The following is a 26,655-nucleotide window of genomic DNA, read 5'->3' on the forward strand; positions in this document are numbered from 1 at the left end:
ACCCTGCTTATGTCACTGATTGGCTTGTCTGCCCTGTGCTCAACTCAGGGTGGAAGGCTTATTACAGCTGACAATTTGGATAAAGCTCGGCGAGCTGCTGAATCTTTTTGTCACCTGTGCTGCCTATTGCACTGTAAAAATTACATTTTATTGACATGAAATAACTGTTTTTTCGTGGCATTTTGGGAAATATGCTTATTGCCTTTTGAGAGCTAGACGAGTAGATCAATACTATGGAAATGACTCTCCATTAAGTATAAAGCTAAAGGTTAGTAGCTTAGCATAGCATTGAATTTAAAAGAGAACTCTGGAAAAAGGCTGGGGTAGCAAATTACCAGATAGGTCAAAGGGAATTTGTGTATTTATACTGACCAATGGGACATTGCATACAAAAACACCTTAAATGAGGTCTTGATATACACCAAAGGTCCACAAGTAAAGAATACAAAATGCCCTCTATATTGAAGTTTGGGAAAATAATATATTAGGAGCAACATGCACTGTTTACGTGCTAATAATGATAATATGATAAAGCTAAACCAGCAGAAATCTGGGATCTTTGGTGACGTTTGTTTGATTTAGAGACTAAAAGTTAGAGCTGGAATAATCCAGTGCACACACACACACACACACCCACACACATATACAAACATGCACGCACGCACGCACACACAAAAGCCAGGAATGGATAAAAGAGCTTCCACAGAAGTAAAGTAGGTGATGAGCTGTCTGATGAAAGATGTCCTAATGTAAAAAGGCAGGTACACATGGAAGATTAAGTAAAATGCTCGATAAAGACTGAGCAATGCTCTCAACTCTCCTTGACTTTTTCAGCCTCTCCTGCTTTCTCATTCAGGCTTTGAAGTTGAGGTCCTCTGTTTATTCAGCAGTGACCAGAAAGAATTGATTCGGTGTTTGTGCCAGCAGGCCTTGAATGTGTTTGTGCAGGGTATCTTCTTTTAAAAATCTTTTAGTGTGTTGTCTGTCAATATGTAACAACATACTTTAGGTTTTGTTTTGGAGGGTAAAAAGTCAGAAAGTCCCTGTCACTCTGTAGCATGCATGGATACCAGCCAGTGTAAATTTATTCAAGAGAAGAGAAATGTAAAACTTTCAGATAATTAAGGAAATAAATTGCATCTCCAATTTCCATAGTGATTCCAATTAAGCTCAGGCAGTTCAAAGTGTGCACTGCAGCCTCAATAAAATAAGAAGAAAAGAAATCCTTTCTTCTTTCCTGTCTTTTCTTTGAAATGTGACATAAACAGCTCCATTGACTTTTGCCCTTTAAATATTAATGAGATGCTCTTTCCTTCTTCGTTTGCCATTTCTTCACTGCACATCTGCTCTCTCTTACTTTCATAATATATATATATATATATATATATATATATATATATATATATATATATATATATATATATTATTTTTTTTTTTTTTTTTTTTTTTAACTCTGTTCATTTTTAGTTACCTGTGGTATTTCTGCCAATGATGCTTAGTCTCTTGACCCTTTACTTTTACATAGGTTAGTTGTTAGCTACATATTTTTTCATAAAGTGTTTATCACAACTGTCTGGCACAAATCACAGCTTCAGCTTTAAAACTTTGCTTTTCAGAGGACATGAAGGCGTGAAGAGTGCCGGCAGACTTGCTGTGTTTTGCTGAGTCAGCCTGATTATGTGTTTGTTGTATGTGCGTGTGTTTACGCTCATGTTGGTGTGTCTGCTGGCACCTGTTTAGGAGCCAAGTGTGCATAAGAGTGCGGCTTTGAATAAAAAATTAACTGTGCACACTTGCATGCCTCAGTGTGTGTTCGACACGCTCATTAATTAAACATTTTCTCTCTGATCGACCAGACACTCACCTCGAGAACCAATTAAGTAGCTGTTGAGTGAAAATTTAGAAAATTTCTTTTTCAACGCTGCAAATAACAGAGTCAAGCATCTCAATTTTTCATCTCAAAGTGTTGCATCAACAGACTTCTGTCCATTGAAATATTAAGCTAGTTATGTCATCAGTACTCTCTCTAATTTCGCTCTCTCTGTTTTAACTGCGCTTTATTTGATGTTTTGTTTGATTTTCATAAAGTTTTTATGTCTTCTTATGTGTCTCTTGGGGACAGCCAATATATTGTTGGCAGCCAGAGTGACTCAGTCTGTTGGTGTTTCAAGCACAATCACAGAGCTATTTTTATAGACACATCTTTTTTTCTTTACCTCTGTCTGCTCTGTTCTCATATGGATTGTCTCATTCAGTGTTCTTTAGCTAAACTTGCAGTATTATCCTGAAAGAAAAGAAGATCCTTGGCATATATAAAACTCGCACTGCTGAAATTATTAACTACCTGCAAAGATTTTCATTTGGACCACATGCTTTTCTTCATGCTGATTACCTTCACACAATGACCTGCTTAAGCAGCCGCAGGTGTGCTGTCAAATGACCTCATCAACAAAGAATGATGGATCAGTACCATCTGGCCTGACTGATCATTACACACATCTTTCACTAAATGACTATATAAAAGCCATTAAAATTATGTTGTACTACTCCCCTCATACAGAATGTTTGGGTATCGGCATATACCACGAGCTCAAAGTTATACTGGAATATGAAAAAGATATTATGTATTTTATTCTAGAACTGTGCTGCTGTTGAAAAGGTGGGATTGTGTTTACTATCTGTTTCAATAACAGGCATGAGTTTAATGGTGTTAATCATCTTGGATTTTTCTCTGTTTCTCTGACACTTTTCTTCTTTTTTTGGGTTAAAAGAGTAATGAGATGGACTGGGCAAAAAAAATCTGTTCAAAACTTTAGAGTGCTCGAGTAAATTGGATTTAAAAAATCTCTATTTACACAGAAATGACTGACAATAAATTTAAAACATGGTTCAACAGTATAGTTACAGTTTTAACACTGTAGTGTTAACTTCTGTAGTCATGATGTAGTTTTTTGGTGCAGCTAGAATTTGACGCCAACAGCTGGCCTCTGTACTCTAAGTAACTCTCCATATGTTTCATTGTTAAATGGTCCAACTTTACAGGAGAAATAAACATCTTTACAGCCTACAAACATGGTTTTAGTCTCTAAAGCCATTTTCCCACTTTAATGCAACTATGCAGGTGGCATTGTATAACTCACCCATTTAAACTGTATTAAGGCCTAAAGTTATGCACATTAAGAGTGCGGCTGCTATGTGTGACAAGTGGGTATCAAAGTAGCCAGATATGGTGTTTAGCTATCTGCTAGGCTTTACCTAGTTGGCTGACTTCACTGAACACTTCATCCATGTCATTTATGGTTTTAATCGATGGGTTACAGTGCTTTATCATTTATCATTACACTTGAGTTCTTGTGATTGATTTATTTTACTTCACTGAGAAAAATGGGCTTTTGGGGGTGACACAGAATGACTGTTTGCTCAGTCGACCCTGCATTTGATTATACATGTAAATTTTGATACATATGACTCTTTCATACATCCTCAGAAAGAGTGGAGGGCAAAGAGAGAGAGTGGAAAAAAAAGAGTAAGAAAAAGAACTGCACCTACACCTGTCAGGTGACAGAACAGATGGCCAAATCTAAATACAGCACCACAGGTACCGAAGACAGTGGGCTGACACTATGTGTGTGTGTGTTCCCACGCATGTGCACTTTCATGCTTCTGTGTAAATGTGCACTCAGATGAGGTTAGGAGTGAGCTCAGAGGTGGAGCATTGCCAGCAACCCAGCGGCAGACAGCTGGCCGAACATTCAAGTCCTGAGGTCTAGCCCCTGTGGGTCTGCGCATATGTCCACGTATTGTTAGCAGCAGACCTTATTGTATGTAAAACACTTTGAACCCACGGGGCTGCAAATGCAAATATCCTGTTCTACACAAAGGTCTTAAATCATCTTTTTAATATCTGTGTGTGTGTGTGTGTGTGTGTGTGTGTGTGTGTGTGTGTGTGTGTGTGTGTGTGTGTGTGTGTGTGTGTGTGTGTGTGTGTGTGTATGTATATATATATATACATATATATATATGTAGCGCCTCTACTCAGGACCAGTACACTCTCACTTCAAATAGAGACCCTAGACATCTTTCTAGGTTCAGGAGGAGGTTTTGTTTTGGAGACTCACAAAAGGAGTTGGCTTGGAAGTGAATAACTGGGACCTTTATTGCCTCAGTACCATTTATATACATATACATATACATTAAATAGCTCAGTAGGTAAAGTGGTCACCCCATGATCGGAAGGTCGGCGGTTCGAATCCACTTAACGGCTACCCTGAGGTACCCCTGAGCAAGTTACCGTCCCTACACACTGCTCCCCGGGCGCCTGCTTAGTGGGCTGCCCACTGCTTCACTGAGTGAATGGGTCAAATGCAGAGAAAAACAAGTAATTTCCCCATGGGGATCAATAAAGTATCCATTATTATTATTATTATTATTAAATTCAGCATCTATCTGTTGGATGAGTTTGCAGGTAGTGCTGCTAGTCATGGTAATATCTCAAAGCTATCACTAACAAACAATTAAAATAATCATATTGCTTATTGATCCTGATGAGCCTATGATTGCTAAATAATATACATATTTTATTAATCTTATTACAAAAAATAATAATTATGTCAACACAAGCATACACATTTACTATATATGGTTATTTTGCAGCAAAATCTTTGACAGTGTTTCCAACTATGACACTGTGTTCATCAGGATTTTAAGATTCAGGTCATCTCACAGCTTGCTTTGTGCTGCCTGAAAGTTTGTACTTTTAGCTTCAGTCTCGCCGCTGGCTGATGAGTTTCACTCAAGCTAAAAAGAAGAATAAAAAGAGAAAGGATAACCTAAATCACATGGCAGGCATTCTGTATCAAAGCCTCGTCAGGACAAGTACCTGGCAATGTTTAGTAATTTGTAAGGGTTGTTGAAGTTGTCAGTGCTTTAAATCCTTTACAAATCTCCCATGGCTGCTGCAGTAGGCCAGTCACACTGTGACAGCAGTGAGTGCAGTGATACTCGTGATCAGAGGCTAATCCTACACTGAATTTGTTCGAGACAGTTTCATAGTGCACTATGGGAAGTAGATCCTAAAGCATGAATAGCTTTATGAAGGCGCATTTCTTTAAAAAGCAAGAGAGAGTTTGAAAAGACTAAGATTGTATGACTGTAAATTTCTAGACCACAAAAAATACCAGGATATGGCAACATATTAGGATCATTCCAGGTAAAATAAATAAACAGGAAGATCAAAGTGGGAAATATGCGAGAAACATTAATTTTCCAAGTTTAAGGTAGTACTTTATAAGCAAAACAGTTTTTTGAATTTACCCTCTCACTTCAAAAGGAAACTTTGGATGTTGCCACTTGCAGCGTGCTATCAATTAAAGTCGAAACTATCAAACATGACCTCTTTTGCAAGAATACTTCAAAATAAGAAATACTACTGATTTTGAAGAACCACTGCAGTGAATTTGGCTATGAAAAACAGTGCATGATATTGATTTCCATAAGATAAACGTTTATATCTGAAACTACAAAGAATGGACATATATAAGGATATTGGTGCTTATACCAGCACGCTTTTGCACCTCCTTGGTGATGTATTAATCTTGCATACCTTGTTTATCATCTAAGTTTGGCGTTTGACGAATTTCATGCAAGCTTGTTAAGTGAAATGATAAATTTGTTATTTGCTTTCATACCATACACAAAAGATTAAGGATTAATCAGATGGTCTCTCGCTGTACCATATATGATCAGCTTAAACATCTGGCTTCCAGCTCCCATGTCTCAGCGATTTGATTTTTTTCTTTTACTGTTTGTAAAACAACATTGTTCTCTTTAAACTGGTAATGGGGAGTAGTTGTCCTATGCCTACACATTATTAAAATCAATAGATTGTTATTTAAAACATTTTGTACATTGCATCAACAATCAAAATGACAACAGCGAAAAATTGGAAAAATAAAATAAACATAAAATGATGCCACTGGTAGGTCTATGAGCGGTGCTTCTCAATAATAGATTATTATTACTTTGTCATCCCCATAAAAAAATGCTATATAAAAATCTTCACATAAATTAGTCAATGCAGTTTGGTTTTGTCCATCGTGAATTCCCAGCCTAACAGAGCAGTCGATGTAGTGCGTTAGATATATATTTGAAATTTATATTTACTATTGTGCCTCCCTACCCAGGGACTGCAGATGGAAATGAACTGCTAAATTAAGTACAAAGCACTTCTTTTTCCTGTTTTGTGCATCATCACTGACAAATAAATAAATAAACTAAACTAAAAATAAATTCTCTACTGTTTGTTATTGCACGAGGAATCATTATAATATTTTTTTTATGAAAGAAAAAAAAACGTTTGTCTTCATTCTTCAAGAGCATCTCACACGTTCACGACTCAGCCTGCACCGGCAGGTACGGGTCACGTGATTCTGCATTAGAATAGAATAGATCTTTATTAATCACATGGGGAGGTCCCTGCAGGGAAATTATCACAGCACCAGTTCACATTAAAACAATTAATTAATTGATAAATTAAAAAAATACCCAAACTCCTACAAATAATTAAGACCAATATACAACACACAGTAGATTGCTCTGTAAGTTTATGCTGTTTGACATTAGCCTTTACTTTCAACACAGTTTCGACAAGTTTGGTGTAAAAGAGTATCAGTGTTATGCTACGGAGAACCATGGATTTCCAGTTCTGAAGTTAAAATCTCACAGTTTCATATAAACCCCTCTTTAAGGAAGTATCCACATAAGGAAAGACGATAGGTTTGTGCACGACCACCAAGAAGCCTGTGCTTGTAAACGTAAAAGTCACAGTTTCTTGAGTAGATTGTGAAGTCATTCTTTTAAGGTCTCAACAAATAGAGAGGTTAAACTCAAAAAGTCCATTACAGAGAAATAATCACAGCGAAGGATGGCAGTCCTTTAAAGCTGAGTTTGATATGATGCCATACAATCACTACACAAGTCGCAGCTAAGAATGATTGCCAACTGTAGCATATACCATAGCAGACTTTGTTTTGGCCCCGTCCTCATTTACCCCCCACAAACCATTCATCCATTCTCTTCTATTTAACCTTGTCAGGGTTGCTGGAACCTATCCCAGCTGTCTTAGAGCGAGAGGCAGAGTCAGCCCGGACAGGTCTGTCACAGGGCTAACACTGACACAGACACAGACAACCATTCACACCTATGGGCAAATTAGAGTTTCCAACTAACCTTTCCCTACTAACTGCATGTCTTTGGACTGTGGGAGGAAACCGGAGTACCCAGAGAGAACCCATGCAAACATGGGGAGAACATGCAAACTCCACACAGAAAGACCCTTACCTGGTGGTAAATGGCCTGTATTTATATAGCGCTTTACTAGTCCCTAAGGACCCCAAAGCGCTTTACACATCCAGTCATCCACCCATTCACACACACTGGTGATGGCAGCTACATTGTAGCCACAGCCACCCTGGGGCGCACTGACAGAGGTGAGGCTGCTGGACACTGGCGCCACCGGGTCCTCTGACCACCACCAGTAGGCAACGGGTGAAGTGTCTTGCCCAAGGACACAACGACTGAGACTGTCCAAGCCGGGGCTCGAACCGGCAACCTTCCGATTACAAGGCGAACTCCCAACTCTTGAGCCACGATCGCCCTGGTGGTTGAAATGAACTCACACCCTCTCTTCTTGGCTCTTGGCGAAGGCGGTCGCACTTTTCTCCTCTCCTCCTTACCCTTATATTCCCTGCTTAGCCTCTTGTGTCCTTGTCTTGTCTCGTGTGTATTACTTTCCCTCGAACAGTCTCTCACTGTCGTTCTCTAAAACCTAAAAGAGAATTATGGATTTGATCAACTGGTCTCTGAATGCTATTGACACCCTTTTCTCAACGAGAAGTCTGAGCTCGGGAGAGCCCGAGTGCCCTGGAGGGACTTTCCCTGCCGGATACAAGATGGACGGGTGGCAGAACTGGAGGGTCACGTGCCTGGCGGGACTGTCGATCGAGGACGCTGAAGATATCTACCTATTCGGAACCATGATAACAGGGTTCTTGCTGATGGGAGCTGGCTTGGCCCTGACTTATCGGAGAAATAAGAGAGCAGAACCGGCTGTTCAAACCCCCCCAAGGCTGCCCGCTGGAATTGAAGCGATGGGACGAGGCGCGACCTCTCACAACGAACGCAGCATGGTTAACACCTTGGAGACGCTTACGGCTGCCGTGAAGACTCAAAATAACAACATTGAGCGTATGATGGGATACATCAAAGAGAGGCCTCTTCAATATGAGACCCTTGAGCGAAAGTTGGATCACATCGCAGAACGGCTCACTGCAGTTGTGGGGTCTCAGAATCAAAAGAATGACAACACCACGGAACAGAAGTTTGATACCATCATGGGGAGGCTCGCGGCTCTCCAACGGGAGATCGAGAGACCAGTGTCAGAGTGTTAAAGAATAGCTTGAAATTCTCCTGAGCTGCTCGCATAAAAGAAAAATCAACGACATCAACATGCGGACACCACGGCGCCAGCTGCAGGCTCAAGGCTGGAGCCGAACAAAAACTCCCTGATAACGACTGTGTGATGACTATTCTTCCCATCCCGTGCAAGGCCACCTGGGTTGGCTAGCAGACTGTTTACTTAGCCTGATAGGGTGAAGGACACTTTCTCAGCTGAACTATGGACACGCACACACATACACTTACACTGATAAGCATTCACACATCCCCCCTCCCCTTCCAATGCCTTCGATGCTTGTTGCTTCCTGGGAACACGAGGCGGGTCTGGGCCCGCGCTGGAGAGTCGGCGCAGTGGCAGGATGGCTGCTGTGTTGCCTGGGATTACTCCTTATCCCCTACCCATCCCTGTTGCTGGTCACGTGCTCTATAATGTTGTACTGTGGACGTTTATGTGCTTTTCTGTGCAGAGGAGTTTTTTTTGTTTCCTGTTCTCATGCTGTCCTCCTGTAGCCCAGCATGAGTAGGGGTCTCTTTTTTTCTTCTTGTACTTTTCCCATTGTAGTGTCCATTTCAGTGGTTTTTCTGTAATGCAACTGTTCTCTGACTTATATCCCCATGTGATGTCTGTGTTGTGTGTGTAAGGTCGGGGGGCGGGTTCATTCCACTGCAGGGCAACCTGCATGTGGCGAATAAACTTTGAACTTGAACTTGAACTTCTTGCCCCCCACAAACAAATCACTTATTATTGTTTTGTAACCAAACTCTGCTTTCAATCTCAAATCTCTTTCTTGTTTGACTTTCCATAATACACGCAGGCACAAACACACATAGATGGAGCTAACGACGAAAACAGGCAAGTGGTCAGTAGAAACCTTTTCTCTTCTTTTTAGCACAGTAGGGGTTATTTTGTTTACTCTCACTACCTTGACAACCTGCTAACATCACAATAGCGCCCAATTATCAGAATCAAGGCAACAGAATGCTAAAAAATAAGAAAAATAATAATAATGAAAACCAGAGAAATACTGACTTCCAGCAGGAGGGCAACTGACTTAATAACATTTTTTTTTCGTCCACTATGTTTTTGGTTTAGGTTTTTGGTAAATTTGTGTGTGTGTGTACTTGTTTAAACATCTTTGTGAGGACAAAGCAGTGGCACGCCACTGTTTTTGTGGGGATCAAATGCCAGTCCTCGTGAATTTGAAGGCATTTTTGAGGCTTACAATGTGTGTTTCTTTCCTCGAGCCATTTTCTCTCAGAAAGAAAAAAAGATGTCGGTGCGACAAGCGAATATCCAGAGCTTATTTTCATTGTCACTTCTTATAACTGCTCCCATCCTCCTCCTGCTTTTCACCTCTGTCTCTCAGTCTTATATCTGTGGAAAGAAGTCTCTCAGCTTCTGCAGACAACAGCAGGTGGAACCCAAAGGAGTGCACAAGTTTCTGATAAATTAGTTCAAATATGAGCTGTTTACCCAGTTTTTGTGTATATACTTTATCCTTGCCGCCTGTGCATTCACTTCCCAGCAGTGTACATAGTTTGTTATTGCCCCTTTTTTTTTATCTGAAATGCACTGTTCAGCTCAAGGGATTTTCTAAATTCTGGTGACAGGAAATATACGTAATCAGAAATGCTCTTGTACATTTCATCCCAGTCTCTAGTGACATGGAACTGACTTCTACAGTAATCCTAACTAACAGCATTTCTCTGCAGATATATGACAATATTTGAAGTATCTGTAACCTTTTTTAACAAAGGTAATGTCTGAGGCAGAGGTGCTTTAATAAGTTTAATTAAACTCTGTGAAAATCAGATAATTTTAGTGATAAAATGTTGAAATAAGTCTTTTTTCACCCAGAAGGTAATTGTTATTCCTGAGATAAGACCTGAGATAACACAACTAGAAAATCTATACCATTAGTCTTTTGTTGTCTGTAGGAAGTGCAGCATTATTCACTGTTTCAAGACTCGATTGTAATCAAATGGCATCTTCCCCAGTTGCATGGAGAAATGAGGGAGAGAAAAAGAGAGGGAGAAAGACAGCATTCCTGGAAGCCTCAGAAAGATGAGATGAAAGTATATAGCAGATGGGATGCACAAGAAAGGAGTGATAGTTGGACCAATTTGTCTTTATTTCCCTGCAGTGTCGGCAAATAGACCACTCTGAAAGACTTATGCTCTCTGCACTGTCATTATCTTCACTGAAAGCCAGGACAGAAGCTCTTAGTTTGGCTTGCTCACTATAGTACTTCTCTCTCTCCAGTTCCAGTTCTTATCCCTGTGGATGCATACGCAGATGCACAGATGGCCTTCTTTGACGGCACGTTTCAGGGACGGGAATGTCTTTGACATACAGTAGATAGACACGTTTACTCTTTAGCTGTTTGCTGGTACAACTAAACAGGGAATATAAAACTGTCAGAAAAGGTTCAGCTTGAGTTAGACATTGTGAGCCTTTAACAAGCCTGGCACAAAACTGTACAATCTGTTCAGACGAAAAAAAGAAAATGCCATGACGCAGCTTAAAATACTGCATGTATTTTTTAATGTAGTGGATCAAGTCACTCTGTTGCTTTATGTTGAAGATGCAATAGTTTCTACAAATTTTTCATATATATAAACAAAGAAAATCTCAGTTGACAAGACTGCAGTCAATCAAACATCACTCATAACTCTTATAGGAGATTACCTGTTCTAACTTTTCAAGCTACTGTATTGTATGTTTTCTACCACACACGATCATCCAGCCTCCCTCATAAGATCACATGCAACATATACTGCATCTCATCAACAAAAACACCCTCTGAAAGCATGCATTGTGTGCTCTATGCGCACAGTAATGAGATATTAATTATGTATATATGCATTTGTTTCATGTTTGGCTACGACAGAAAATGGAAAACACAATGTGTGGCACATGTGGGATCTTTGTCAAAGCAGTGAGATCATGAAATTTAACTACATCGGCTGCTCATCACACAAAGCAATAACTAAGATAGATTTAGGATTTCATATACATTTTTGCTTATCCGTTTTCAGTGGTAATTACTATAGGACTGTACTGAACATTGTTATATAAATGTTACATATTATACCTCTAATGAACACATGTACCCATGCCAGTTTCTTTAAAACTGGGAATTGAGGCTGCCAGTTGTCAAACTGGACCGACAGATATCACTGCAGCTGCTGTGTCACACTGTGGCTGTTACACTTGTCTGTTTCTAATTCCTCCATGTTGTATTGACAAAGAAAATAGATTTGACTGCTTCATTAACCCATGATAGCTTGGAAACTGTTTCCCTAAAATCAAATTAAGTTTCACATCATTACAGGCTGTTTCCCTCAAACTATGACTGATAATATCGAAGTACAGTTTGTATGCTTTCAACATGCACGGGCATCTTAGTTGAGCCACTTTTGTCATTCAAATGATTTTTTTTGGTGGGGGGGGGAGGGAGTGTTATCTGTGCAGGTAAGTGTGCACACACAAGTGTTCATGCTGACATCTCTGTGCTTGTGTGTGTGCGCTCCTAAAGAGACACGCTGTCACCTTCCGGAGCCCAGGTGGCCAGGGTCACATGAGTGCCGTGTGCAGGCGAGCTAGTGTAGAGCATCCATCTGGTCTCTTCATCCACAGTGTGCATGTGCATGTGTTAAAAATGACCTTGCTTCCTTTTCTGGCCAGTTCTTAGAAGAGGTGGCAGTATAATAGTTATGGAAACAGTCTGCTCATATAGGGTCAAATCCTAGTAATTGTATATATAACAGAATATCTGAGCCTGGGGAATGTCATTTTGTAACATCCCAGATTTTAATTTTATCTAGGTTGCTGTGAGAAGCTATAATTATGCAAGAACAGACTGAACCCAGCCAAAACACTGTCAAGCTAACAGGCAGTTTGTCAGGCTTCTTCTGTTCCATCTGCCTTTCTGTTGACTTAAAGATTCATATCAGCTTTCTGAGAGATGTGGGGAGAAATTCAAAAGTTTTACATGCTACACAGTGTTAGAAAAAAATATTCATTTAATTATCTGCTGATTACATACAGTCTGAACGTTTATTTTCACTACATGAAGCTGGTAGAATTTGCTCATAGGTATTAAGTCATGCAGAATTGTAATGCAATGAACATTTAATAAAGGTTCTTTTCTTCTATACATGCCTAATATGAGGTTTAACCTGCACTTGTTTTCAACTTGTCAGATCACTTCACATGTTCTGACAACTAATTGTCTCACTGTTGTCAAATAAAAAAAAAATCTTGTGTCTTTTTAAAATCTTTCTTTACACCTTTAAAAAATACCTAAAACTTTGCCACTACTATCTCAATTGCTGCAGTTGATGTAGAGTTTTTCATTAGATATTGCCTCTAATCTTTTATGTAGAGTCCATGATATATTTTTCATATGTTTTCACTATGCAGGCAGAAAAGTGTCATTCATCATTTTTGTGCTGCGTTTCTTTCTTTTTTTTAATGGGAATCCACAAGCTAAATGCTAACTTGATGACCTCCATATCAACTTAAGTGTCTGTATCTGCAGTAGTTATGATATAGCAGAGCTATTGCTATATTTTACTATTAGCTATTAGCTGTTCAGCAACACCTGAAGCCTACTTTAAGATGTTTGTCATATAATAATAATAATAATAATGGATTGGATTTATATAGCGCTTTTCAAGGCACCCAAAGCGCTTTACAATACCACTATTCATTCACTCTCACATTCATACACTGGTGGAGGCAAGCTACATTGTAGCCACAGCTGCCCTGGGGCGCACTGACAGAGGCGAGGCTGCCGGACACTGGCGCCACCGGGCCCTCTGACCACCACCAGTAGGCAAACACGGGGTTAGTATCTTGCTCAAGGATATTTGGCATGCAGCCAGGAGGCAGCCTGGGATCGAACCACCGACCTCCTGATTAGTGGTTGATCTGCTCTGCCACCTAAGCTCCAGCCACCCATAAAGGGGAGTTTTTACACCAGGCGCTTATTTCTGATGCAACCCCAGAAGGGAATGTGTTTCCAGCTCAAGTCTAATCAGCAACCTTTTGCTTTCCAAGTGAATGTGTTAACCATTACACCATCATAATAAAGATACAAACGTAGCTCCTTAAACGCTGTCTGAAGAGCTTTTTATGCCTCTTTAAATCCTATCTCTGCTGGTCTTTAGCGTTAAGTGCAGTCAATAAGGAATAGTGTAAGAACTTTGGCAAATCTTACTGTACATTTTTGCTGTACAGTTTCTTAACTTGAGGAAGGTATCAAACATTAGCGAAATACTTCAGTTTATTCGCTGATGGTCAGTGAATTTTTAAACACCAATGCTAGCATCAGTAGAAGATATGCAAATACTTTCTGTATGCAGCTGTATAGTTATACCAGGCCATGTCTTTCTTGGGTACTTGGCTGAAGACACTTAATTTGTGTAAACATTTAAAATAAGCATCTTTTGTGTTGAACATTACAGATCCTGAATGTTCTGTCTTGTATGTTGTGAATGGGAGACATGTTTCCACTGTTTCTAATGCTGGTTTTATGTCTCTTTCTCTAATTGCACGTTTCTCTGCAACTCCACTCCAGCTAATTATTGCAACTGCTTCTGGTGTGTTTCTGGCTGTATAGTCAAATGTCCCTGTAGCAGCACCACAGGAGAGGGAAACACGCATGCTCGTACAATGATGGCCTTCAGCACACATGAACACATCGTGTCTTCAGGCTTCAGTGTTGGGTGGTCTGTCTATTTCTGTCTGTCCCTGCAAAGCATTTTTTCAATTAAATTTGTAAGAATACATTAAAATATGTTCATAACTAGCTACATACTTTTAAATTTGGCTTGGTTGACTAATTTTGTACACTATACTGTACAAAGTAAAATGTGTTTTTACATTTTTATTTCTGCCTCCTTGTTTTAGAAAAGTCTAAACAAGCCCAGTATGTGTGATTAAATGTAACATAGTCATGCTATTTAAACATTATGATTCACTGCAGAAAAGGCTTGACACAACCTAATGCAGTTTGTTTCATCATTGTTTCTTTTGCACAGAGAGAGCTCATGTTTTTCATGTGTCCTGTACTTAGAAGAAACCACAGGCTCTGAGCTTTCAGCTGCCTGCTTTGTGTTACAGTTTGTTATAATGTTTGATCTGATGCTGGAAACATGTAATGCCAGTCTTTCCCACGTCTCTGACGATGTCATGAAAACGAGAAAACCAGAAAGATGCTTATATACAGAGATGGTTGTGTGTACATGCAGATGCATCAGAAGTCTTACATGTCCCTAGCACACATTCTCAAGCCACAGCTGAAATGTCACGGAGAGCCACCCCGTTGGGGATGTTGTTGGCTGTACTTTTTCAGTCTCTTTGCTCCTGCCCATTTCAGCTCCATCCAAGCAGCCAAGTTACTGCTCTAGGGAAAGGGCAGAAGAGCCTGTTGTGAGTGTTGCTGCATTGTCTTTTCCATTCTTTAAAGACAAAAATACGGGTATTTTTCTCCCTTTTGTCTTTCCTTTTTGTCAGTTTCTCAGTGAACCAAAGTAAATTCTGATTTGTTCAACCAGAATTTGCTCATTGACATCGAAAACATTTAGCTTTCACTGGCAGTAAACAATGTTTTCATCCATGGATGGTTTGAGTCAGAAACAAGCATATAAACCACCATCCTTGCTGGCTGACTGACTAAATTTGTAATTCATTTCACAGAAACTGAAAGGGTGCTCAAGTGGTTTAAGCAGGAAGTAGCACACATAGACACTCTGCAACTTGCTCTCTCAGTTCTTTACTTTTGGTTACTGTTGCATTAAACATCAAGTGGAAGAGGCTGAAACCTCAGGCTCTAAAAGCCTAAGCTAAACTGTTGCAAAATTCTACAATTATCCATCGGTTCATTCTTTCACTCTGCAAGCATTTGAGACCACCATCTTTCATAATAAACATCATATATTATACATTCAGGCAGTCTGGTCCCTTAGTGAACTCCGTCTTGAAGTTAATTTGTCAAAAGCCATGTTAATTGGTACACTCCATCTTGTCTTCACTGATGGTAAAAACTAATCTATCACTGAGGGCAGCCCTCCCTCTATAACTGCCAAATGAATAAAGTGCAGATACAGAGAATCAACAAGAGGAATTGAGGAAAAGGGTACGAAAAATATTCTTTTGGGCAAGTAAACACTTGCCCAAAAGAATATTTTGGTAAAATGGTAAATTTTGGTAAAATGTAAACACATTTTACCACTGTCCTGTCATAGTAGTTTTCTCAGTATGGGGGCAGCTCAAGATTTCTGTGTTTTTTGTTGTGCCTACTAGCCAATACTTTGAGGATGAAGATTGAGATATACTGTAGATGTCAGAAGACACTTGTAGGCCTTTCTCGCTCTCTTGTTCCCTCTCTCACAAAGTCATCTGTCAGCAGTAAGTCCCATCAGTTGTCACAGCGACCCCCTGACAGCACCCCGGCTCCAGGGGACCTCCATCATCCCAGGAATATTCATGCAGACCCAGACAAGCCAGCACCAGACTCTGACAAATCACTCAATCAGCCAGTCAAACAGAACATGAATGAGAATGCCAAGACCAAGAAGAAAAGACAGAGAAAGTAAGTCTGCTCCTGCACTGCAGTTTGCGTAAAGAAGCACACAAAGCCAAAAGTTCTGAAAGAAAAAAATGAGGAAACAAAGCATTCTGAAATGCTCTCAAGGCAAAATGTAGTGTTAACAAGAAGTAAAACCACTGTAGCAAAAGTATATGCGTCCCTTATATGAGTCGACATCCCTCAGTCGATACAAGAATACAAGCTTTTTTGACTTTCAACAAATCTGCTCAACCCACATCTGCCTTGCAAACAGATTTCCATCAACTTTCTTTGTATGTCAGTTTGCCATTACCTCAAACACTTGTTTCTTAAAGGTCACTTCCCTAAAAGCCTTCACCACACTGCCCTTGATTCCACAGCCTCTTCTGCTGTCACATCTCTGACCATCCCTGTCTTGTTTCCCATGCATCTATCTTTCTCTACCACAGGGTGATGATAAAGTTTGCCAGTATACATCTAAAATCTGTCTGCTTTACGTTCTAAGTTTCTCTTTCTCATCTCCAAGTCGGCCTGAAAGCTTTTGCAGCGCCCTCTAACATATTTCATTCATTGTCCCTCTCAGTTCTTCCTCTCACTGTGTGACCAGAAAGAAGGATTTGATGAATGCATTTCCTCTTTATATATTCATGGCTATTTCCTGAAGTCTATTAGAAAGACATGACTTATTCAGGTGGAAGTTTTAATTGAAGTTTCCTCCATCTCAGCCTCACACTGTCTCTCTTGTCCCAGGATTTTTAGCACTCAAATCCTGAAATGGACGCTGCTCGACAGCATGATCACCCTCTGTGCTTTCTCCCATAATTGGAGCATGATTCAGGAAACCACAGCCAAGGTGTGTAATGGCAAGAAATTGGACAAGGTGAACTCTAGTGGGAAATAGCTAGGAGATCAAGCAGTCCTTAGTTAATAGGTAAACGTGTTCAAGAAGTACAGAAGAAAACAAAGGGAAGGCACTTTGTTGGCTTTTTTTCTTTAAATAAAGCTGCAAATGCACTGAATAAAATGTTCTGAAAGTATTGCATTTTACTACTTTGTAACCGAGCCAACAAAAGCTATCACACTCAACAATGTGAAATGTAAGAATAAGGATTGTATCAGCTTCAAAAGGAGTGTATCTTATAGGTTGACTGAGGTTGTCCAAAATGTAGCAACGTCTTCACAAAACAGCTGCTGGAGCACAGCACATTGCAGGAAACGTCTTCACTTCAAAATAGTCCTCTCTGCCATTTATGGCACTGCCATCTGCAAGGCCATCCCTTTCTGTAAGGACCACATTCATCTGCTCAGCTGATATCCTGCCTTTTGTTTGTCGGATTTGACAACATTAAGATTGTATCAGTCGACTCACCCAGCTCTGTGAAGACCGTCTTCATTATTCAGCAGTCAAAGCCAGATATTCAGTAATAGGCCCAAACAGCCTAAGGGATTTAGTTTATCATACTGTACACAGAAAATTTTCAGCTTTTAGGACCGACTAGACAGTCTGATTCATACTTAAGTCTTTGAAAGGAATCATATTCTAATTGAGAAGGCTGTTAATCTTTTTATCTGCTGTTTATTTTGTATATTTGCCAGATAAACTAGGTCAGTGATTGCAATGTTAATCTGTGAGATATATATTGCACATAGAGTTTATTAAATCATAGCCAGTGATTGTGAGCCAAGGCTTTACATAAAGTTGGAAAAGTAAGTGAAAAGTGTCAGAAGTTAAAATGCAAACTTGACTGTTTTTAAGAGAGAAAATAGTCAGATAAGCAAAAGTATCAAGGGGAAAGCGAAACATTAAAAACAAAAACAGTAAAGGAGAGAATGAGCACACTGCAAAGCCACACCTCCATCAGATCCGTCAAGCTGTTTTTAAGCCAGAATTGACAACCACATACTGACACAAACATGTAAATAACCACTTATGAATGCGCACACATGCACAAGCTACAACAACACAGTGGCGGCCTGAGGGTCTGGCTTCAGAAAATGCCATCACAAATTGAGATCGCTAACAGTTTACGTGGCACTGACATTTTCCAGCTGGCTGCTCACAAAGGTCAGGTTCCCCACCTGAAGGCAAAGGCTGAGGGAGATGGTAGCGAAGCTGTGGTCACTACTGAGATTTGGCAGCCTCAACAGTCAGCTACCAGCGCATTATTAACTCTGAGTGTGTGGTCCTCAGGAAGTGGTATTATGGGCTAAAAGTGAGGCCATTGGCAGCTTTGCGCTCGCTTAGTGCCAAAGGAAATAGGTGGTGTTTGGCATCGGAATTGTCACTGGAGCTAATATTTGTTTTGTAATTGCTGCAGCTCGCTTCTGCTTTCATCAAGGATTTGGAAGAGCTTGTGAGGACGGAGCAAGGAGTTCAGACTTTTTTATCCCTGAGAGAGAAAGAAAAAAAGGACAAGAAGAAGTAGTGCAGAGTTCAAACATAAATATGTCAACTTAATCTAAATAAAATAAATAGGCATCAAATGTAAAAAAAAAAAAAAAAAAAGCATCGTTAACAAAGAAAGAGATAATTTTATTGCTTAGTGTTGCACGCTTTCACAGATATCCAGCAATTATAAGCAAATAGTGTAATTATCACTAAAAAATTTCAATTTTGAAATTTACCAGCTATAATTTTTTTCTCCAGCCTGAAGCAGTTCACATGAAAAACAGACCCTGCATGTATATTCAGCTGAGCAGAGAGCAGCTTCTGAAACATGCTGCAAGGCAACTGGCTGAATCACAAGCAGTCTTCAGTGGCCCTAATCAGCTCTGGTGGCCAGCCCTGAGGGAATGCAGACATTATCGTGCTGATATACTGGACATTTTCTATTGATTACATTAATAATTGTGTGTGTGTGTGTGTGTGTGTGTGTGTGTGTGTGTGTGTGTGTGTGTGTGTGTGTGTGTGTGTGTGTGTGTGTGTGTGTGTGTGCACGCGTGCGTTTATAATGCTTACTCCAAGGCAATATAATCAGCCATCCATTCATCCATTTTCTTCGGCTTATCCAAACTCACCCTATGGCAGCTGGAATAGGCTCCACCCTCCCCCCTGCGACGTAGCCCTTTAAGCATTAATACTTGTACATGCACTGTAGTTACAGAGACCTGGCTCCTGCTTATGCCTGAGTTAGACTTCTGCAGGGAGTCTTTAAAGCGTCAACTACGTAACCTACTTAAGTGGCGAACATTGTTGCCCACATTTGTGCTTGTGTGTGGTTACATGTTAATTACCGTGTGGTCACGTCCTGATGCTTTGTTGCCAGCCAATAGAAAAAAATAAAATGCTTGCATATTTTTCGCCTCCTTTGACCCTACTCTTTATTGTGGTCAATTTTTTTTTCTTTGGAGGCTAAAATAATTGGCCCTTGGGATTTTTTGCACATGTTGCTAAATTAAAATGGGTAAACTGGATGCATAAATGCAAGAATACAGGTACAATGTTTGCAAATTGCATGCTCCCATGTCGTGACATGAGCATACATACACCTGGAACCACATATGCACACAGACTGCCCTTCTAACAATAAACAGACACACAGAGGGTTGATCGTATTCAGCATTTGAAGGGCATCACCAGTGTCTCTGTCTCTCAGGTATCAAGCTAATAGCAGTGTAGCTAGAATGTCATTTATCTTGCTGACAGGGACAAGCCTCAGTGACAGCCAAGCAGTGCAGTAGCAAGACATTCTCTATCTAATACTGCTATTCCACCAACTGCACACAACAGCAATTCATTACACCAAGCATGCTGTAGCATGGCATATTATATCACAGAAAAAAATTCAATTTTTTGTCCAATATTTCCTTTTACATTTTTTCAAATCAGGTATTTTCTTTCTGCTCAGTTTCCTGTTGCTTCGCTCTTTGTACTGGGTCAGACTTTGTTCCCTTCCTGCAGCTATCCCTGATTCATTGTATCCATAAACATTGATGTATTTAGGACAGGAATAGAAACACAGAATGTCTAGCCTACATTACTGCATTGTGTTGAGTCACAGTCAACATGTTTTGGGGATAGGCTATGCATTTCATTTGGGAAACATGCTGTGTTTGTCTTACTAGTAACATTGTCAGTCTATTTGTCTGCACAAAGGGTTAAAAACACGACAACTTTCACAACCAGTACACTACTATATTATACAAACAGCAAATGTTCAAATTCATGTTTGTTTGATCTAGTGCCCAAACTTGTCATATTTGAATTTATATGAATTTAAGCGATATGCAATAAGTGCCTGTGAAATTTCTCAACTCTCTCTTGTAGAACACTTGCCCAGTATTTTCCTGTTCCTGTCTTCATTGTTAGGGATCCTCTGAGAGATGCATACCACATCAATAACAGACAGCAACAAAGGCATTGATGTATTTCATTTTTTTGCATGATTATGGACAGTTTGGGAATTAGAAGCACTCGAGGAAGTACTCAGCTCATACCCTACAGAAAAGTAGTTTGGGTAACTCCCAGATTACACTTGTGGGATATTCACTTGAATGACAATTTTGTTCTAAAAACTTGTATGTTTAACAGTTTAAGAGGGTGCAGTTATACCAGAAATCCTTTTAAAAACCCTTCTGTTCTGTCAACATTGGGCTGAAGTAAGCAGAAAAAAACATATCTAAAATGTATATTTATGCAGCAGCCTTTTAAATTAAATTAAATTAAATTAAATTTCTTTTATTTTTTTCAAAGGGGAATTTTGAGACTTTGAGGAACAAAAGGTGCTAAAAAGGTTTCACCAAAAGTTTTCTGGTGTTGTTGTTCTGTGGATTTTTTTTTCTCTTGACAATATGTACTGACTATGAATGTGCGTCCACAACAAAGGTATATTCAGACAAGTACAAATGTTTTATTGTTGTTACCGTTTTGCATTTTTGTTTTTGTATTTTTCTGGTTTGTCACTGCATGCTGCACATGCAGGATTACACATTCATGGCTTATTTTTAGCTTTGCATTTCATGTTAAAGATAACACTCATCATGCTAGCCCTGGCAGATAGAGCTGCTCTTAACCCAGCTCATCTGATGGCTTGAATCACTAAAGTTTGTGCACAGTGTCTCTGCAATGCATGTGTATAAACATATTTTTGCAATGCAATTTATGCAGATGCTTGCAGACACAAAGAAGTCACTAAACTGACTTTTTACTCAAGAAAAAAATATGTTTTAAATCAATTAATTCTGCATCTTTGAAATAAATATGGGAAAGACAATATGACCTTGTTTATCATGTGTATTCATTTCATATGTGTGTCTGTGTGACAGCCTGTGTGTAAGAGAATGGGAAATAGCTAGGATTTAGATTTTGGATCAAAATCAAGGCAACTCCCACCTATCCATCTGCCATCTACATCTGTACTCAGATTCAGTAAATGCCCTGCATGGCCTTATGTAACAGGAAATGATGATGGAAAGACAGAAGAGAGGGAAACACAGAGATGGAGAGAAGCAGAAGTGAGGAGGGGAAAATATGGTAAAAAAAGAGGAGGAAAAACTACTAGATTCAAAAAGTTAAGAAGCAAGCTGTGATTTGATAAGTTCTAACAATTCAGCTGCATTAAGCAGTAATGGCTGAGCCAGCTCTAAGAGCATTTGTCATTTCATTACTTTGTCATCATAGAAAAAAGAACAAAAAAAAATGACGTCACAAACAAACAGCTCCATCATTTTTACACGTGGATTTGCATTCGCATTTGTACTACTAGCTCAGATATTTCCATAGGTATAAGCAAACATTGTTATACTTAAATTTTTTATTTTGTGGGCTTGTCTCTGGAGACAAGGGCATGAGAGTTGTGCAATGTGAAAAATAAATAAATAAACAAAGGGTGCATGAATGATTGCTATACAAAACCTAGGAACTTCCCTACAGCCAGTCTTAAGAAGTGTTTCCTCTAGTCGTGGATGTGAATCATACAAGAAGGATATAACATTTGCTTTGCTTTTCATTGTTATCTATGTTTTATTTTTCTTACATGAGAAATTTAAGGGAAAAGGATGTAACTGGTTGCAAGGGAAATACAGTGGCTATGCTGCTAAATAAAAGAACGAGCAGGGGAGGATGGGATTTCCTAAGCACAGTAAACACAGGCTACAACCAATCACAAAAGTGCATTAGGTGCCTCAGGCCATCCAGGACTCTTAAATGCTTGTTTCTGTCATGATTCGTCTCATCTAGGGTTTAAAGGAAACATGGAAGCTCCACTGTGGTCTTGAAAACTAAGCTAGCATAAAGACTGCTGCCTTGCACATGTAAAGTTTCGAGGACTTGGGAAAAGTGCGTTTAGATGTTTTAGGGAAAGAAAACACACACACACACACACACACACACACACACACACACACGAATAACCATAAATAAATATCCTCTTTATAACAATTTTCCCTTCTTCTGCTGTGACATCCGCACATGTAAAAGAGGCCCATAATGTGTGTACAGTGCTCCGGCACTGTACTAAATCAGCCCATGTAGCATTTCAATCTACCAAGAACAGTAAAATTCAGATCCACAGCAGCAGCACAGCTCAGCTGATCAGAGCGTGTACACAGAGCCAACCAGAGCAAAAAGCTCAAACACAGTTCGCTATTTTGAAGAGAGTCATTTTTCCTCTTTGCACTGCTAGAGCAGATCTTTGGGTTTAGCCACCTACCAAATCCCACCTAACCTCATTAGCTTTTATTAAAGATAACCCAATTCAAGCATCATCAACAGCAGCTATGAAAAATAAATGTCAATGATCTTCTGTGCCGCAGAACATCGAGTTTATGAGAAGCAATAGTGGAAGCTAAGTAAGGAGAAAAATAAACAAGAGAATTGCGCTACATTATATTAACACCGCACATGTTTACCACTTCTTCAGTGAAGATCCTTGGTCCCAAATGTGTGTGAAATTGAATTATTATAAATTGTAGAGATTATGAAAGAGCTTATGAAGAGTAAGCCCACTTGGTCAGGCCAACCCGGAACAGAAATTAAAGGAAAAGAAACTAAAAATAACTGGCACAGCGACAAATGTTTTTGTTGACGTGCTTCATGTGATTGCATGTGGCCACAGTGGGTTTAGAAAACATCTGTAGTTGCCACGGAATAAAATCCAACAAAATGAAAATATAATTGATTTATGCAGGGAAAATGGCTTCTTTGCACAGCCTTCACCTCTGGGATGGGTCCTTAAAAAAAATCACAATAAATTGTACAGAATAAAAAGCTTGAACATTATGGTATGCCAACAGCATAGGACAGACATATGATGGAGAGAATATTCAAAATATTACATAGAGAAAGGTACGTATAGCCTAATATTTAGGAAATAATTTTTTTTATGTCTTTTTGTCTTAAACATGGTCAAATCAGTTTACAAAATGGACACGAATGCATGAAAATCAATACGTTCTGCCTTATTCAAACGCTCAATAAACTCTTCAGCAGACAGCAAAATCGATCCCGATACAACTTAAAGCAGCTTTGACAAGGAAGTTCTGCGTGAACTTACACACTCACACACGTAAACACGTCTCAGTCTGGTGGTAATTTGGGCTTAATGCCATTACTTACCAGCAAACTTACTTGTATTTGAAAGTGAGACACAGTTCCACTTAGCATGCCATAAACCAGCAGAAAATCAGGTTAGGGTTGAAGTCAGCAAATGGAGAGTTTGTGGAGAAAATGTGTGGTATATTCACATTTTGAAAAAAAACAAAACAAGGATCTTGATAACTTTCCTCAAGGCGTATTCTCAGAACAATTACTGTACATTTCTATTAAAGGAGGAAACAAACAAAGACGGCACTTCTGAGAAATAAATATATAAATAATCTCAACTTTGTGCAGATGTGTGGTTATGTGTGAGCAAAGTCTTTACCAGCTGTTGAAATGTCTGGATTCCAAAGCTCATTGTCTGGCTGGAATTCTCTTATGATCAAAAAAATGTCCTGCTGCCGAGCGGAACAACAACGGAACATCTGCTCACCTTTTTGCTGCTCAGAGAGGAAGACGAAGGCCCAGCAAATCAAAGTCACTCAGTATTAAACGCTGATAGGGTTGATGCTCATGGTATATGTATACATTAATATAATTACATGTTCACTGCACTAAAATATACAAAATATGTTTTTCTGCAAAAGAGAGCTGATTTCAGACATCTCTCACATTGCAGGCGATTGCTAGTGTTTAAACCCTTAAAGACTAGTAAATAATTCACAAACTTGTGCACATGTTTTATTTTTAGGCAGATTTTTTGGGAATATTTTACAATTTTATCTATTAACTAGAATGCAATACAACCACAAACCCAACCAAGCAGACACTCGTCTCCTTTTATCCTCATCAAAACATCTGTGCTGTGGGTTATGTGGTATCTAATGCATATTATATATACCATTGTGAAACCTTTATGAACTGCTCAACTTCACCCACAGTCATACAAATGCTTTAGTGATGGCTGCAGTGCAACAAAGGCCCATTTAGAGCAATCTCATGGTGCATAATGAGCTTCTTAGTTGGCTGTTTCCACATTTTAACTGGTTGGTGGGTAAAACAGCAAGCCATCTCGGAAGCTCTGTTTACCTCCCAACTTGGGAGCTCCACACACCACTAGAATCAGTATCCATGAAATGTGTAAACATCTTTAGAAATGGAGCCAGTTAAAGAGAAAAACAGAAAGCAGGGGAAGAAGAGGGTGCTAGAGAGCATAGAAAATGAAAGGACTAGCACTTGCTTGCGTGTTCATCTGGTTGTGCATGCTGTCTATGATAGGCCCCATGAGACTGGAAGCTGAAATTTGCATTGCAAATGAGAAGCATGTTTCACACACTTTTCTCCCAATGTACAGTTTAATCCATCCACAGTGGGTCTTTGAGTGGTTTCGCAAAGGAGGTGGCATATGCCCCTGGAGAGCAAGATGATGAGGACTAATCTTGCTACTGCAGACATGCACACTGAATCCAGGCTTGTATTCACATAGGTGTCTATCAGCCATTAATACCAATGGGAACCAAAGAAGGGTAGATTTGGAACACATGAGTGTTACACAAGTCATGTTTTATTTATCTTGTTTTCTTGGGTTTGCCCAAATATCCATTCTGATTTTGTGTAATTGTCAAAACCAGCAGGCAGAACACAATCAACATGGAGAAACACGGAGAATATAAATAGATAGACTTTGTAGAGCCTATGTATGTTTACACTGAAACATTGTGCTTGTTGAGAAATAATTGCAGTGTTGCTGTTTGATTATGTGTCGCAAAAACAATAGGCCTGTGGAGACAGATAAGTCAGAAAGGAAACAAAGGGAAGAAACCCTTTTCAGCATTAAGGCCAGGTCAGTCCAATCCAATGTTCTGTGACCACTAACTGTCATTTTCATCAACTGTGCTACTTTTACAGATGGGAATATGCTTCAAACCAATCTTTACATTTCAGTATTAGAACATGAAATAGGTTTGAATGAAGACAAAATGACAAGATACACATCATTCTGCAATATGCATTCATGAACAATAGTTTGCATGTACACACCCCTGCCAGCCTTTCAGTGCCTATTATGCTTTTGTGTGGGGTGTACACAATCAAAAGCATGTTCTAATTTACAATTACATGTTCAACATGTTCTTAAAACTCGGTCTCCATGCTGCATGACGTTACCCTGTTTGTACTATTGAAAAATATATATTAGACATGAGAAGTATTCCATCATTGTAAAAAGAAAGAGCCTAATTAGGGCTCTTTTCATTTCTTGGCTCACTCGTGAAGTCAAAAACAAATGTAGTGTCCAGCTGTAATAAACCAGCTTAATCAATTTCATACTCCTCTCACAAAAGCACCATCACTATTGGTTGGTGTATATTGACACTGCTGGGCCATTGCTGTTGTGGACATGACCTTGTGTTGAAAATGCTGGAAGGGAAAAGACTTGGTGTAAATTATTTCTCAACAAAGTGCTTTGGCAAACAATGGAGGAGTAATGGCGTGTTTCACAGAGACAAGACTAGTGCTTCTTTTATTTGCAGGGGTGAATGCACTGGACAGCATTTAGTGCTCATAAAAATGGCTTTTGGCTGCTTGCACAGGTCTGGGCTCCTTCACTGAATGGGACCAAAAATAGATACATGTACTGCATGGAGTGTTTCATAGTACGCCTAACCAATTAAAATTACTGCTCGCAGTGATTTTGCTCACAAAATAGCGAATTTGAATGCAATTTCAAAGGCGTGTGTCTTCAGTTAACGTTAGACATACAACCACACATAGATATACACGCATCTTTTTTTTTTTTTAAATGAATAAACCTGGCATCTAACCACTACTTTACTTCACACAGCAGATGCTTGGTTTAGCTCGACTGCATAATGCTTGGGGTTCCAGTTGGAAAAACTGATATTGTTATTCTTACCAAATCTATGACATAATTGTGATCATTTTTCATATGCTAAGCGGTAGAAAAAAAGATGTCGTGGGAATATTGGTGTGATGGGAATGTGGAAACAAGAGAAACTCCAAAAGTGAGAGAAAGTGGGAGAGGAGGAGGAAAGGGAGCAGCACAGATGCCAAGGTTTTCCAGTTCAGTGCACTGAAACACGAGCCAACACCACAATTAGGATGTCCAGGGAAATTGTTAAATAAGAC

General features: G+C 39.4%; 2 protein-coding genes across 2 annotated transcripts in view; one reads left to right on the forward strand and one right to left on the reverse strand.

Annotated features, from left to right (window-relative positions):
* The window catches only part of nrg3a (neuregulin 3a), a 360,952-nt gene that overhangs the window by 278,788 nt on the left and 55,509 nt on the right, over positions 1-26,655 (reverse strand). The gene's annotated exons all lie outside the window — the stretch shown is intronic.
* LOC146560723 (uncharacterized) lies at positions 7,761-8,447 on the forward strand. The gene has a single exon (XM_085296130.1). It carries the CDS (start codon positions 7,839-7,841, stop codon positions 8,445-8,447), a length of 609 nt encoding a protein of 202 aa, XP_085152256.1. The 5' UTR covers positions 7,761-7,838.

The sequence above is a fragment of the Mchenga conophoros genome, linkage group LG13 (assembly GCF_057382185.1).
Source record: "Mchenga conophoros isolate Kocher_MC1m ecotype Shallow Benthic linkage group LG13, M_conophoros_male_GT1.1, whole genome shotgun sequence".
NCBI lineage: Eukaryota > Metazoa > Chordata > Actinopteri > Cichliformes > Cichlidae > Mchenga > Mchenga conophoros.